The sequence below is a fragment of the Vespa velutina genome, chromosome 3 (assembly GCF_912470025.1).
Source record: "Vespa velutina chromosome 3, iVesVel2.1, whole genome shotgun sequence".
NCBI lineage: Eukaryota > Metazoa > Arthropoda > Insecta > Hymenoptera > Vespidae > Vespa > Vespa velutina.
The window spans coordinates 3836270-3853769 of NC_062190.1; the positions used below are offsets into that span (position 1 = coordinate 3836270).

The 17500-nt window shown below is 37.1% G+C and overlaps 1 protein-coding gene across 9 annotated transcripts in view; it reads right to left on the bottom strand.

The window, feature by feature from the left end:
* LOC124947620 (teneurin-a) overlaps positions 1 to 17500 on the bottom strand; it is a 487449-nt gene that overhangs the window by 200047 nt on the left and 269902 nt on the right. The window contains exon 1 of one of the 9 annotated variants that reach the window (XM_047490035.1): positions 11857 to 12288. The exons of the other annotated variants lie outside the window; for them this stretch is intronic. Within the exon in view, the coding sequence (XP_047345991.1) occupies positions 11857 to 11896 (40 nt within the window). The 5' untranslated portion in view covers positions 11897 to 12288. Of the gene's footprint in view, positions 1 to 11856; positions 12289 to 17500 lie in introns of those variants that run through there. 9 annotated transcript variants of the gene reach the window in all.

Consider the following 17500-nt stretch of genomic DNA (forward strand, 5'->3'; position numbering starts at 1 on the left):
ATCAACGAAACGATCAAAAAAATAATAGATGGAAGAAAGTTAATGTCCAGTAAACGTCCGTTACTCTAGAAAATCTTAGTTCGTACAAACAACATAACCATAGATCATAATAGTTTGGATGGGTTTCTTGATCGAGAGTGAGTCTGGTGGAAACACGATATCATAATGCATCGAATGCTCGTTAAAGCACCAGAGGTGCATCTCGAATGAAACATAAATGTACATGCAAATAAAACGTAACGTCGTTTAGAGAAGAGAGACAGAGAGAGAGAGAGAGAGAGAGAGAGAGAGAGAGAGAGAAACAGAGGAGACAGAATAAAGAAAACTTAAAAAAGAAGAGAAGGAAAGTAGTATCGTGTTTTTAGAGAGTGAAAGAGAAGGATATTGCTTACTCGATAAATTCGTATCTTCGCGCTCGTAAAACGTAAACGCGTCTCTCCATCTCCCCTCGTTCCTCTCCTCTCTCTCTCTCTCTCTCTTTCTCTTTCTCGAGAAGAGACTGAGACTCGGTAAACACTGGCTTGATTAACGATAATGGTAGCACACGACGATTTCCAATACCAGTTTCGCCCTCTTGATCGGTTCGTCGACTCGGTTTGGACAGAAGGGTATCGAAGAGGAAGGTGAGGGTGAGGGTGAGGGTGAGGGGGTTAGTGAGAAGTGTGTGTATGGTCTCTCTGTGTGAAGTGTGCCGAGGACAAACCATCGACACATATCGAGCAACGAGCAACGTTGGTTCCGTAATGCATGAACCGTTGAACGTATGTACAACGACCATTCGATGAGCGACGTAATCCCGGGGAATGCGTGCTCGGACATTCTGATTAGTGCTTTACATCTTACGACAATCGAACGACGTGTTATTAATTCTCCATCTTTTTTCATTCCTTACGCCTTTGATTTTTTCGAAATACAAATACATTGATAATAATATGAACATTGTATATTAGACAAATTATTCAATATTGATTCTTTTTGAGATTTATAACAAATTTCTAATTAGTATTATTATCTATCATATATATCGTATTATATTAATAAATTTACAAATGAATCGTTAGAACATTTTTAATAGTCAAGCACACATTGACGATGGTTTAACATTTATTTTTATTTCTGATTCGTTACAAACTGTTTATCTTCTTTTTGACTTTATCTCATCAACTTAATTTCTTTTTCTTTAACGAGACAATCTTCCATGAGATACGAAAATATCATCGCTACATCGCAGATAGTGATTTCCCGTGACGTCCCACTTTCTTGCTCGTCGTTAGCGTATACCTAAACTAATTCGTTGCGTCCGTGTATTTAACCAATTCTCTTGCGGATCCGTCGACGACTACTACTTCTACGAATTAGAGTGCATGAGAAGAGAGAGAGAGAGAGAGAGAGAGAATTTCTCGATCGAGGTCACGTCATGTGGGAAAAGGAAGAAGAAGCAAAACGACGCTCTCGAGGAGTGCCTCGTAAACTAGGAAGAACGTGAATTCTCTTTCTTTCTCTCTCTCTTTCTCTATCTCTCTATCTATCTATCTATTTGTCTATCTATATCTCTTTCTCTTTATATCCCGCAAATGTATCGTTTTTTTCTTTACGTACGCCAACCAAATGATGGGAAAGCTAAAATGCACTACGAAAGATACTCTCGATAACTTTTTACAACTGTTTTTATCGTTCGTTTCGAAATAATTAAAGTATCTCTTTTAATTTATATAAAAGTTAGGTATATATATATATATATATATATATATATATTCATATATATATTAGTGTGATAATTTCTCAAATTACGTGAAAACTTTTTCTATTCATGAGATAATCGTAAAATGTATTCTCGAATGAAATTTTTATTGCCATTAGCGTGCAGATTGATAAATCTCTTCAACCCTCCATAACCTCAATTTTTCTATCGTGCCTAGCAAAAAATTATATGTATATCTGATGTGACAGTTATGGTTGAAAATAGATAATATAAACTTCTGATATGAAGTAAAAATTAATTTTGCGTCGCGATAAAATGAGAATAAACTTAAAAAGTAACGATATATAAGAGTGCGCGATCTCGAAGTTACATGGCTTTGTAAAGGGTTAAATTTACAATTAGTATTAGACAGATTACAATGAGTATTAAATGAATCGATTAAAGGATGATAAGAGATGATTTCAATTTCGGTTAACTTTTTATCTTAAATATCATTTTAGTTTAAGAAAATTCATCGATACGGAAGTTCCATGTATTGTGTCCTTTTCCTAGCAAGTAAAATTGGATTTAGAAAGTGGAAGAGAAAATTCTTCGTATGTGTTCGCATAGATTTTTGTATCTCACGGGAGGAGAAGGGGTAAAAGAAAAGTCCGAGTTAGGAATAACGCCTAGCCGGCGAGTCTCCACTTTCCTATTTCAGATGCCGCGTTAGAACACACCGAGAAATCTGACAGCAGCAATCTCCGTGCGTCCAAGGAGAAATCTAAGCTCCCCTCGAGTTCAGACGCAATAAGATCCAACAGAGCCTTCGCATTTCGCTGCTCCTCCAACTTTCTTTACGACGACAACGAACTCGTTTTCCCCGTTCGCCAGTTTTCCTTCTTCCACTACTCTTCTTATTCTTGTCTACTTTTATGTTGTTGCTTTCTGACAATATATATATATATATATATATATATATATATATATATATATATATATATATCTTGAAATGTTCCTTTAATTGCCGTTAAAACGATTAGCGAGATAAATTAGAAAGAATTACACAAAAAACATTTTATTTTCATAGATAGTATGTACATAAAGATTGTAACGGAAATTTATGTGATATTATTGTGCTATCATTGGAAATATTTATTTTAATAATTGATAAGACGTAAATTATTAATTCGAATTCCTTTTATGATACTTTATCAAATTGTAATGTTCAAAGCGATTATTTGAAATTTATCCAAACAATGTTTCTGAAACTGCAATGTCTTGAAGCATTTTGTTTGAAGTTACTAACGTGTTCGGACAATTTCAGAGACAGCGAGATGAGGTTCCTGGTTTCCTCGTATATTATATCCCACTGTCCGTCTCTTTCCGATGTCAACCGGTATCCTATACAAACCATCGTCATTGGCAATATCTCTGGGGTCGCCTCGGCTGGTCGGGTAATGAATGTTTATTAGGACACGATTCGCCGACGGATCACCGTAGACTCGAGACACGATCGATATGACTCGGTCTAGACATTTCTCCTACGAAATAATTGCTTCGAGACTGACCCGACGCCTATCTCTAACACCGATAGAAGAGAATTATTATACCGGATTAGAAATAACATTTTGCTGATGATAAATCGTTCCCTACGATCGAATTTCCAAACGTGTATCGAAAAACCAAACGTGTTCACTTTACGTTCGGTGAAAAACGTGGAAATACCATGTGGTATGATAAATCCTGATGCTCGAATAAAACAACGAAATCCGGAAGCACAGGAAAAAATAGAAAAAAAAAACAAAAAAAAAGAAAAAAAATAAATAAATAAAAAAAGAAAAAACTAACATCGAGAACGTAATCGTTCGGTAGCACGTAAAAATTCTACTTTGTTTGATGCCTTTGTATGAGTTTAAAAAGTTGAAATTTTATGGATTAACCATTACAACTGATTCAAAAAGCTATTCGGATCATTTACGTAGTTAGTAAAGGTTCTCCATTATCATTGATAGTAGTATGCATATGTACTTATATATATATATATATATATATATATATATATACATACATGCGTAAGTACGTACTTTTACAGAGTACGCGCATGCGTGCGTGGCACTCGCATCAAATGTTCGCTATTAGGAACAAGCCGGAAATAGAAGTGGCTGAAGTTTAACTAGCTTCCCTGCGAAATGGTCTCGTTCTCTTCATCAACTCAAACTGTAGGAATTAGCTCCTGGCCTCCGTCCAGATTACTAGAAACGCCTTTAACCGAGAGCAGCAGGCTTTTACTCGTGGATAACGTAGCGAACTTAATATCGTTTATGAAAAAAAAAAATAAAAACAAACTCTATATTTTCTTTCATATCTTTTTCGATTGTTATCGTCATTATTGTCATTATTATTACTTATTATTATTGTCAGATCGAAATTCGAAAATATGAACGAGATGATAACGTTTATCGTTTCAAATGTAAAGCTCCGCTTAATTATCGTGCGAAATCTCATTGGTGTAAGCGATAATCTCAAACGAAAAACGAATTATTCCGATAGGAGAGACTGATATCGATATGGGTACAGATGTGCGAGCATTCAAACGGGATGATTGTACAGTATCCAATAGAAGGGAAATAACTTGAAAATTGCATCGAAAGAATTGATAGGCAAGCCGTTAAATTTGGTTTCGCGGTGAATATTACAGTCACTCGAAATCGACTCTCTTCTATCAAATTTGAAAAAGAGAGAGAGAGAGAAAGAGAGAAAGCAAGAGAGACTGAGAAAAAAAGATAGATAGAGAGAGAGAGAGAGAGAGAGAAGGATAGATAAATAGATAGAGAGAGAGAGAGAGAGTGAGAGAGAGAGAGAAAGGCAGAAATTGTTGCGCATGATGACGACGACGGGCAACAGCTACTAGCCGGATCACGAATTTGCACCACGTAACCTGTTTTACGTTAGCGCTTTTGTTCCGTGCGAATCTTATTAGCGACAACCATTTTATAGGGAATCGAGTTAAGCACAGTTTTCTGCATTAATCCTTCCGTTCTTCTCCCCTATCTTTCTCTCTCTCTCTCTCTCTCTCTCTCGCTCTCTCACTCTCTCACTCTCTCACTCCCGTTCTATTTCTATCTCTCATTTTCTCTCTATGTCTATCCATCCTCCATCGTTCGGCACTGAAATACTTTTGGTCGTGTTCTGCGATTACCATATAATGAAGAATATTTTGAATTAAACGATCCGATCGTTTTTCGATGGAATTAATTGATCGAGTTTTACCATCGCGTTAAAAATCAAAATTTTAACAAAATCATTTTCCAAATATATTTTATCTTTCTCTTTTATAAATTAAAATGAATTATTCCAAGGAAATTAATTTTTTGATTTTTTGAAATAAGAACAAATACGTAGATTTTATTTCTTTGTTTTTTAATTTAAGCAAAAGAGACTTTTACAAAGAGTCCTTTTTTCTCTCTATAAAAATTTTGTTGTATGATAGACAAGTTTCACGTTTGATTATGCGTATCTAGGTTGATCTCAAACTCTCTCCATCTCTCTCTCTCTCTCTTTATTACTATAGATAACTGAATCTGTATTAATTCTAGGTAGGAATTTCTGTTGTTGGATTACACCAAGAGAGAAAGAGAGATAGATAGAGAATGAGAGAGAGAGAGAGAGAGAGAGAGAGAGAGAGAGAGTCGGAGAATTCGTAACTCTGAAATTCGTATCCTGGTGTGTTTGCTGGTAGCACGCGGCCGTGTAATTAATGCCCTAATGTTTAAAGTCGAAACGCGGTAATTAGCTGTGAATTTGAGCTAACGTCTGATTAAATTAAATATTCAGCTAATATTTAGCTAACGTTCATGCGCCATTAAGAGAATCCTATTGTTAAATGAACGCACGCATTACGTTCATTCCGAAACCGGAAGTGTGGATTTTTAATTTTCACGATACTTTATCAATACCGACGTTTTTTCAAATACAAAAAAATTACATAACTTTTTCTTTAAGTACATTTAATTACATATATCTTTTTTTTTTTTTTAGAACCATTGCTTCGTTATTGTCCTTGAAGAAAAATCGTCGTTCTTCTTCAGAATGCAGAAAATTTTTTTACTTTTCCCCAACTTTATCTACTACAATGAAGAAAAGAAGAAAACGAAGGAGAAAAAAAGAAGAAGAGAACAAAAAAGAAAAAAAATTACGAATGCTAGAAGGGGGGAAAAAAGAAAAAAGAAAATAAAAGTAAAAATAATGGGTGAGTGATAAAAGATAGCGACGATTCGACGAGGAAAAGCAAAGATCGCGTTCACCGTCCACGCGTTTCCCGTCACGATCGGAATCCTCAAGAGAAATTCTCCCCTTTTATTCATCGTCCATATTCCCTCCTTCTTCTCCTTTCATCGATCGGCCAACGCCTCGAATTGTTCCAATGAGCGAGAGCGTTACATCGACTCCCTACGAGGACGAGGACTGTGTGCTCATCCATTCGAATACGATCGCACATCGACTATCTCTTTCTCTTTCTTTCTCCCATAATAGAAAGATAGAGACCCGTAGGCCCGTATAATTTTCCAGAGCGACAAATCATTCTCGGAATGATTTTTGTTTGCCAAAGTGAAATTCGCCGGCTCGATTCGTGCGAGATTATATAGGTTGGTGAATACGTAAAAGGGTGAAGAAGGGTGAAGAGGTATAGCTTTGAGAAAAGGGAGAATCGAACGATCTCTCTCTCTCTCTCTCTCTCTTTCTCTCCCTCTTTCTCTCTTTTTTTCTTTCACATAGTCATAGCCATTCTCTTTTTTTTCTTCTTTTTTTTCTCTCTCTCTCTCTCTCTTTCCCTCTGTCTATCTATCTATTTCTCTCGATTACCGCAGGGTAATCGTTTTTACTTTGGAGACTTTAACCGTTCACGCAGCAGTTTCGAGAAGAGAAAAGGAGGTTGAGGAGGAAGAGGGAGAGGAAGCAAAGGACGATTCATTCGTAGCATAGTGGAATTGCCGTCTCGTCTTGGCGACCCACATAGAGAGAGTGAAAGAGAAAGAGAGAGAATGAGAGAGAGAGAAAGAGAGAGAGAGAGAGAGAGAGAGAGAAAGAGAGACCGTTTCAGCGTGCACTCCAAAAGCATTAATTGCGCGGCGCTAATAAACGACGAGCCCCTATCGTTTTCCCATCTTCTTCGTCGCTCCTGCTTTTCCGGCCTCGTGAATAATTATATGCGAGCGCATTAATGCCACCGCACGAAATGGAGACGGCGTTGCAGCGGCCGATCCTGGGGAGAAACAAACCAACAAGAAAGAGAGAGAGAGTGAGAGAGAGAGAGAGACTTTGCTTTGTGTTCCTTCTTGAATACTCGTTATATTCAGCCTTATTATTCGAATTTCAACGTTCACTATTTAACGTAAGATTGAACAAATAAATAGCTAATTTAATTGAAAATTATATTCAATGAACAAGGAACACATCATAATAGTGATTTATTTATCAAGAATAAATCAATGAAATAGAGAGAAAGAGAGAATATTTTTCGTTTGAAGATATTCGTTATATTCAACGTTGTTATTCGAGTCTCGATGTTTGATAATTAAAATAAGATTCAAGGAATACATAGTTAAATTATTTGAAAATCATGAAGAATGAACAAAAAGTATTTTATATTGTATTTGTTGTTCATTAATACTTGTGAAAGATATAGGATATATATATATATATATATATATATATATAGAATAATCGCAGATATGTGACGATTGTTAAGCGTTTTTGAGACAATTTGAAAATACGTTTTATCCGAGGGAGAAGATAAATAAGAGCGAATTACTAAAAGGAAGGAGTGAGAGGTTGCTACCACGTTTGCGATTTGTTTACGAAGCCGCCACCACTACCATCGCCACTACTACTGGCACAAGCAGCCTGCGTAATTTCATTTTAGATAAGAGTCTTAAGCCCCTCACAGAGAATATTTGCATTTTGTCCGTGTATTCATCCGAGTTTGTTTGCTTTATCTTCTAGCTGCACCGTATATTTGTGTAAACTATACTTATTAATTATCGACTACTTGCCCTGCCACGTCTAACTTCTCGCTTTGTATAAACAACGAACGAGAAGAAGAAAGAAGAAATGGTGAGAAAGAGAGAGAAAGAAAGAGAATCGATATTATTACACTAGGGAAACGCATTTAAAGCGTTTTAGATATTTTATGCGTTAACGAGAACGAAGGAAAACATATATCGTTACGATCTCACTCCAAGGATATTATTCTACGTTACCAAAACGAAGGGTGAAGTAAAATAACATTTTTCAGATTGGATTAGCCTACAATAGTACTCTATCCCGTAGAAAATAAAACATTATCGATGAATACGAAAGATCTTTATAATAAAACCAACTTCATCTACTAAATAGGAATTAAACAAAAAAAAAATGAATAACTAATACTATTAATAGTTATGACATTTAATTAATATTATGTATTCACTTATATCACATATAATCAATTTAGATGTAATATGTATATATATGCATTGCATATGTATGACTATTAATCCTGAAAAATTGGCCCATTGACAATTTCGTTAAGAGGTTAAATTTTCTCATGTAACGATTCGGGATGACTATTCAACCCATCCTGACCGAATTCGTCGCGCACCTGACGCGACCCCAATGAGAACGATAAAAATTCAAAGCACCCTAGGAACAGGAGCATCTACGAGTCTAAATAGATCTCCCCCTTTTTAAAAGAGAGAGAGAGAGAAAGAGAAAGAGAAAGAGAAAGAAAGAAATATAGATAGCTCTAGATAGCCAGATAAAATGAGAGAGACAGTGTAAGGGAATAAGTGGGAGGGTAACAGGAAGGGTGCTCGAGCCGCACATTCGAATATCCTTCGAGCGACGACGTACAATGGAATACCACCCGCATCCAATCGATTTCTCCGAATTCAATTAGTCGCAGCATATTGCCGGCTGCGAATAACCGAACGAGTCCTCTGCCAGCCCGATGACAACGACGACGACGACGAGGACGACGACGACGTCATAGCGTCTATCGTCGAACGTTTCCCTGCGTTTACTAGCTTTAGTAAGTGTCCAGTTAAACATTCATTCGACGTACGATACGTAACATCAGCTAATAAGCCAGCATTATTTTCGATCTCTCATTCATTGTGTTCAAAAAGAAAAGTGTAAAAGAATAGTCATAAAAAAAAGGAAAAGAAAAAAGGAAAAAATAAATAAAACAACAATTACAAATACAATTTTATAAAAATCAGGTTGGATAAAACATAAAATGTAATAAGTAAAAATCATAGAAAAAGAAAAAAGAACAAAAAAAAAAAAAAGAAAAAGAGTGAGCAACCCCACTGTGTTTTAAATTCGAAGTTGACGGTGGAAAGTATATGACGGTATACCAAAGGGGGTGCCTTACAAATCCACCCTGACATGGTGCATATACTAAGCCACGGCATACAGTTAGAGACAGTAGGTCGACTTATGCGAGCCACGTGCGCGTTCCGTTCTAATTTGCTTACGAGCAACGGGGCCTTAAAGTACAATGCGTCGTTGCGTGGGTGAGGGGTGGCAGTAACGGTGGTGGTAGTAGTGGTGAAGAGGGGTAAGAGAGGAGGATCGTACGTGCGTCGATGGCTCTTTCAAACAATGCTAGCCGTGTCCTACTCTTTCGCTTCCTTATTGTTTTACTCCGCTAGAAGAGTAGAGTTCTCGCTATAGAAACGGGCTATTTAAATCAACGGTAAATACACAGAGAGGAAAAGAGAAAGAAAGAAAGAGAGAGAGAGAGAGAAAGAGAGAAAGAATGAGACCGGTCCAGAGTATTATTGGGATGCTGACTCCGTTGAGGTAGGTTCCTATGGATCTCCGTTGGATTTTAACTGACGTTAAGGGTCCCACTCTTCTTTGTCAATCCCTTTTTTTCGGACATTTAACGTCCCTTCGAAGGGAGTTCTTGTACACGAGTATACCGATCTCATGGGATAAATACGATAACACTCTTCTTCGATAGAAATTTAAATAGTGGTGTTCTTTTTACATTGAGATATTCTTATAATAGAGAACTGTATGCGAATATATAAAAATATAAAAAAAAAAAGGTAAAATCTTTTCGTGAGTAGTAATAACGAATAATATTCAATATAAGATAACTTCCCGTTAAAATCCGTCGAAGTGAAATTGTTTCAATATGGAATTTTGAGATAAGAACGGGAAAGAAAGTTTTTATCTTTCTCCCTCTCTCTCTCTCTCTCTCTCTCTCTCTCTCTCTCTGTCTCTCTCTCTCTCTGTCTCTCTCTTTCTCTCTTCCTTTTTCAGAGTCGAAAAATTTTATTTCATTTTCTCGTTTCGCACTCGTTACGGATATATCCGTATTTAAAGTCTGGTTAAGACATCCGTGGAAAACCTGAGAAAAGTAATGTAATCTTGAAAAGTGAGAAAAGAGGGCTTAAAATTTGCATATATTTTTTAAATACGTGTGCGTTAAAATATTATATTAAGAATATTTATCACGAGTATCGTGGGATAAATAATATTTGTATAATTTTTACATTGGGTTGGAAATAGATTTGTTTGATTACATCGAATCTATGGAGAAAGCTTCGCGTTACATTGAAATGTTAATCGTTTTATCGTTATTTTATCGATTATATCGAGATCTCCGTGACAGGTAACACAAACCGGTGATCGATTTAAACGAACTAACGTTCGTTTGGCCTCGTTTAATTGATCGCAATTGGCCCTCTCTTTCTATTCGTGTATGATCGCGATCGCATAATCCAAATTCGATCGACGAAGTAAACTCTATTACGATTTCAGGCAGAACTAGAACGACGAGAGAGCTATCATAAATTGCGCGCTCAAACTAATGCCGGGGCCGTGCGGATTGAATTGCAATTAATTGGCAGTAACCGGAGTATGATTAAATTACAGCTTATTCGTCACGGCCGAAAACAGCTGCACACCATCGATTAATCACGCTTTAATTAACTTTATTCCGGTTACCGAGAAATGAACTCGAGATCGTCCAAGTTCGACCTTGATATGCATATCGTTGTTTATTATCATTTATACTTCATAATAATTGTAACGCTGACGTATATGAAGAATTTTCGGATATCGTCATTTTCATCGTTAGGACAAAAAGGAGTTATTGAAGTATGTATATATGCATATATATGTCTATGTATTATGTACAAATTGTCCAATAATTCAAGCAAATTATGCGTCGATAACAATAGATTTGCATTGCAGATTAGAATGACGAGACTTGGAGCATTTAAGGTAGACAAAATGATAAACTTGTTATTGATATACAATTCTGGAGACACAACTTTTTTCGCGAATAATTATTCATGTTTGAGGTCTCCGATGCAACGATAAAATTCACGCGGGAAATCACTCAAGCCCTTTCTCTTTCTCCACCGTCCCTTTTTACGCGGGATAACCAAGTTAAAAAAAAAAACCAAATCGTCGTCCCGGACTTATCGGATACGATCGATCATTATATTACCGTAATCCGTCTATTACGGACAGTCCTGGGGCTTGTACGTTTTCCGCGTGATTTATTAACACTGACAGACGTCGGGGTCGGTTTATAAGCGACAAATTATTCGCGAATCAAACGTTCAAAAGTATCGAGATTTGATCCATTTTCGGGATGACATATTAACCTCCGGAGTATCAGTCCGATGTCACGTTGGTTCAACCACGCATGTAACGTTGTCTATATGAGATGAATTTAGATAAACTGAGGATATACATACAAACATAAATATGTGTGTGTGTGTGTGTGTGTGTGTATGTGTGAGTGTGACTAGTAGAAAATATATACATATATATAATATAGACAGTCATGATGTAAATTTACAAGCGAGATATCCATTCTATTTTTGAAAATAGAATTTCCGTTAGAATCGATTAATCAAAAGTGTTCTATCTTAATTAATATTTTTATTAATATTCGAATATTTAATATTCAAATTATTTGACTAATGACCAATTAGTTAGTACGAAGTATAAATTTGAGAAAAGAGTAAGGCGATCAATGAAAATTCTCTGTTATTATCCCCACTCTGTCTTTCATCAACGACATAATGTCTTTATAATTACGCCATAAGAATAATAATCGTGAATCGATTCTAATATCATCTTTCAATATAATCTTCAAAACTTACCAACTCGATCTATGTCTTCTTGAGTGAAGTAGTGATGCATAGCTGTTACTGTGGATGGCTTTTCGGTTTGCGGTAGCAATTGAATCACTCGACCGACAGTTTATGGCCGTACGATGATCATCGCGAGCAATACAGTGGTCACTTTGCTCCGCTATTACTCACTTCCATCTCAAACACAACGACGACATCGACCGTTCGCCACTTCCGTTCTGGGATTGTTCCTGCTATTATTTCGGTGACGGCGGTACGCCCGAAATCCGCCGTTGTTGAATACGACGACGAAGATTCGCCGAACGTGCGATTTCGCGTGCGGAAATGAATGGAATTACCCGATTTAAGGGAACGTTCACACCTTCGATAAATCGACTCGGTTCATTGTACTGTTACGACGGAACGTAGTGAATGACGTTCAATTCTGTTTTAATATATCATCGTCATTGTCGAACATCAGAGTTCGTACAATCGATCGATTTTTATATTTTATTTCCATATAAAAAACTCCGTTTGTCGTTTAAAAATTTAATAAAAATAAAAAATGACGAAAGAGATCGAGTTTGGACATAAATGAAAGAAAAAAAAAAAAACACGACTCTCTCCCAAGGACACAACACACGTGACCGATTGTTTACAGTTTGGTTTATTACTTTTTAATTATTTTTTTTTTTTTTTCAACTAGACACGCGTCATCGTCGAAATTTATAGAAATCCATCGAGAGTTTTATACACTTTCGATACCTTTCACTCTTTCTTTCAACCCCCTACCAATTTCCTCCCTCGAACACCCCTCTTCTTCCTCTCTCTCTCTCCCTCTTTCCCTCTTTCCCTCTCTCTCTTCCTCTTCCTATCCACTCGTGTCTCTATCTCTTTCCCTGTCCCCCCCCCCCAAAGATCGAGGACCAGTGGACTGGTCTCCGCGGCGAAGTATCACTCTCTCCCTCTCTCTCTCTCTCTCTCTCTCACTCTTAGTTGACGTGCGCGTCCTGTCCCACGAGTGCGAGTGAGAAGTAGAGACTAAAGAAGTAAAAAAAGAAGATACGAACGGACATACGAACGGCGAACGAAGAAACAACAAAGAGTAATAGTAAACACTCTGATCCTCCAGATAGGACGACAATCACACGGCGACGTTTAAAACACCCTCGCAATGATAAATTATCAATCGGTAAGGAGGTTAAGAACACAGGAGAATTGTCGCACGAACCGATAAAACGAGCTCGACAACATTGTGGTACAGCGCAGCCGACGCGAGCCGATTCTGCGCAGAGTTCAGTATTCTCGTAGGCGGTTGCACGCTACTCGTGTGTAAGAGAGAAAAAGAGAGAGAGATAGAGATAGAGAGAGAGAGAGAGAGAGAGAGAGAGAGAGAGAGAGAGAGAGAGAGAGAGAAAAGAGGGTTCGACGGTGGCGCCATCGAAGGATGAACGGACAGAGGGGCGACAACGGAGGGGAGGACATCCTGGTGCCACCTGCACTTCCCTCCTCTTCTTCTCTTTCACTTTCTCTGTCTCGTTCTATCTCTATTTTCGTCTCTCTCTCTCTCTCTCTCTCTCTCTCTCTCTCTCTCTCTTTCTCTCTCTCTCTTTCTCTCTCTCTCTTTCTCTCTCTCTCTCTCTTGGTAAGCTCGGCTAACTTCCCCGTTCTCTCGGCAACGCGCCGCAGCCGCCTCCACGGCCTGCGGTATCGATTGGCCCAGTTGTCCCTCGTCAGAGCGCGGCGGTCGCTCTAACATCCGAACGCGACCCACCATCACCACTGCCACCTTCTTCCTCGCCATCTTCACCTTCGATCACTCCTCTTCCTTCTCCTTCCTTCTTTTACTATTTCTTCTTCTTCTTCTTCTTCACCCTCTTTCTTTTATCTATAGATATATTTTTTAATCATATCCTTTAACTCGTCGTCCCAAACATCTTGTCTACGTTAATACCGATTTCATTTGATAATCGCTATTATTCTGTATTTATCCTATTCGATTCTATTTTTAACTTTATCATTCTTACATTTGAAGTTACTTTATTATCTTTGTACCAAGTTTATTCTGACTGTTATTTCTTACCGTTTCACCGTTTTAATTGACTGTGTATGCTCTCTTCCTATGCATTTTACTCTTTACATTTGCTTTATGTTACTCTAGTTTCTCTTATTATTGTTACTCCATTTTACGTTTACTTTATACTTATATGTCTCACTTTGGTTTTCGAAGTATTATCTCTTACTATCGCTTATTATATTTTTTAGTTTTCCAAACATGTATCTCTACAGAGACATAGATAAATAATATTTTTCTATTCTTTATCTTTTATTGTTTCTTAAGCTTCCACGATCTTTCCAAATATGACTTTTCTCAATTATTATTATTATTATTATTATTATTATTATTATTATTATTATTATTATTATTATTATTATTACTATTATTATTATTATTATTATTATCGTTATTATCGTTGAGAGATATCGTTTGTTTTGTTATCTACAGATGCATTTTTAGAGTTTACTTCTTATCTCGTGTTTCCCTTTCATCCCTGGCTAATGGTTACTCTCCCCTTCTCTCTTTATTTAATCGTTTTTGGTTTATAGAGAAAGGGAATACGTCGATAGCTACGACTACGAGGACGATGACATCTCTTCGAAAGTGGACTCGAGGATTTTCCGCTTGGTCGCGCCCTATCAAGTCAGATGATCTTTCGATTTCGCGATAGTCCCGAGACGCTGAATGTCGGTTGTGCCCTTCCGCTCGATCGCTGTAAACACTGACCAGTTCTATGCTACTACTATTACTACTACTATCTACTACTACTTCCTTCTCTCTCTCTCTCTCTCTCTCTCTCTCTCTCTCTCTCTCTCTCTCTCTCTCTCTCTCTCTCTATCGACTAGTCAACTCATCGATTTCAAACGGAAGAGACAAATTTAAGAAATGTATGTGCGGTCATTTCTTATGTAAGGAAAAAGATGTTTGTTTTCTAAGTCTGATCGTAACGGACTATGACTACTTTCGAGAAATTCGAGTCGGACAGAAAATATTTGTCGATCGATACATTTATTCTTACGAAGTACAATTAATATAAAAACTATATCATAACTGAAATTGTCATCAATCGGATAAAAAATAATCGATCAAATTTTCGCGCATTTACATAAATTAATATAAAAATCAATAATCCTTGAAATAAGAAAAAGAAAAAAAAACAAAAATAAAAAAAAAACAAAAATAAAAAAAAAAAATAAAAACAGAGATATATATCGCAATTGTTACGACTACGATAAGAGACTCATATAATAAGAAAGATAATTCTTCTTCCGTAGTTATAATAGTAATAATAATGGTAGTAATAGTAATAGCAGCAGCAGAAGGTTGTCGTCCGAAGTTCGGTAGAAGAAGTTAAAGAATCAAAGATGTACTTTCTCTCATCGCGGAGAGGTGCGTCTAACAACAATAAGAAGACCGGGGAATAACTCGTAGAGGGAATACGACGAAGGGGACGATGTGCTGCTGCTTGCCACGGGTCCGTGACTAGTGCGAAACAGAAAACAAGAGGGAGTATAAACGACAAAGGAGCTCGGCATTATTATATGCCGGGGCTTAATGCATGACAATGCCAAGCAGACTGTCTCTCTCCCTCTCTCTCTCCTCTCTCTCTCTCTCTCTTTCTCTTTCTCTCTATCTCTGTTTCTCCTTCTCTCTCTTTCGTTCCTGGGTTGTTCCTGCGGGCATTGGCTCAAGCACCGCCACGGGACTGTCGCTTCACAATGCTACGCTAACAAGGTCAGCAATTAATGAATCGTTGGCAATGTGTTGCCAGAAAAATACGCGGACCTGCTGGGACCGATGTATTATTAAGGAGGCGGTTTCTACGCTTTTTTCATCCCTTAACTACTCGTTTCTCTTCGCTCGTTTTTCTTCTCTCTCTCTCTCTCTCTTTCTCTCTTTCTCTCTCTCTTTTTCATTCTTTACCATTCTTTTTTTCAAAAACGTAACATGGACCAGTTCATTCGACCGACAATAAGAAACTTTTAATTAAAGATAAATTCTTATCGGTGTCTCCATTTTATTTATTACACTTTATATCATTGAAATCATTGTACTTGTATAATTATAAATTTGAAATCGTATTATGATCGAACGTGTAACGTTCGTTCCAATGCATTTCTTCTTTTTTTTTTTTTTTTTTTTTTTTTTTTTTTTTTTTTTTTTTTTACTTCAACTTTAATACTTCTCGGAAAGACGATCGATTCTAAAACGAGGGAACGCGAGTTCGTTCATCCGCGAATGTCGTGTGCCTTGGACGATCGATGTAACGGACGAACGAATCGCGAGGTCGTACCGAGGATCACCAAGGGATATATTTTACGTGGGTTAAGATACGTTTAAAGCGACCAAGTATGAGAATAAATCAAGTTCACTGGGGTCGAAATTTCCTCCGAGTCCTGTTCGGATTCGTCGCGATAGCGTTCATACTATACCATAGACAAATGTATTCTCTGTCTTTCTTTCCGTCTATTTCTATTTCTCTCTTCGTATATTCTTTCCTTTTAATAATTTTCTAAAATTATAAAAAAAGAGAAGGAAAGAAAGAAAAAAACATCGTCTTCGATGATATTCCTTTTTTCACTCGCATTATCGAAAGAGATGAAATCGTTGGAAGGTAAAAGAAAACAAAAAAAAAAAAAAAAATAAAGAAAAAAAAGAGTGTATAAAAATCGTCGATTTTTATCTCACGGCCGTTATCTCTTTCACGATATCGTCTCGTTCGAAGGAGTTTGAAGGATGAATCCAATAACGTTCGAAAGCGGAAAACGGCGGATGCGAAATACGCCCGCGGGACGGAAAACGTTTTCCTAAAACAGACCAATGAGCCATCCCCGTTCCACATACATCAGACTCGTCTCTTTGGGGTCCAACGCGTTCGAGTTCGTGTCGCCATGAGCTCGTCGTCGTTCTCTCGTGTAACCAGAGCAGCACTACTGCTACTATATATACATGTATACATATATGTATATAGATGTATAGCTATATAGAACTGTCCATGCATCATATGTTACAGATTGGTTTTAGGCAAAAGAACGGCTCTATGTATAATACCGCGGACGTTTCGAAGTCGGCGAGGGAAATGGTTGGAAAATAACGAAAGTAAAGCGACGACTATCTATTTTCGATCGTATCGCCAACAACCGTGCACAACGCGATGGTTCGTTCGTACAATTTTTTATCGTTCCAGTCGAGCCGTATCCTAACGCTCCTTTCATGGTTTTAACTAAATAACATTGGAAACCAATCGATCTTTACTCGGTATATCTACTTATCCTAAGTCAAGAGAGAAAGAGAAAGAGAAAGAGAAAGAGAGAGAGAGAGAGAGAGAGAGAGAGAGAGAGAGAGAGAGAGAGTGGAAAACGAGACGTCTTTTTTATCATAACAAATTTTCTTCCTCATTTTGAATAAAGGTTAAAAAAGAAAATATATAGTTATGTAAAGACAGGAATATAGTACAAAATTGATAATGTCTATTTTAATTCGTTCTAATCTACTTATCTGGTAAATGGTTATCGCATATTTTAATATCACCTGATATAATAGTTCTGTAAAAACTTATTTGGAATATCATGATCGTGTAAAATTCGACAAGGGATAAGAATGAAAGAATGTGAA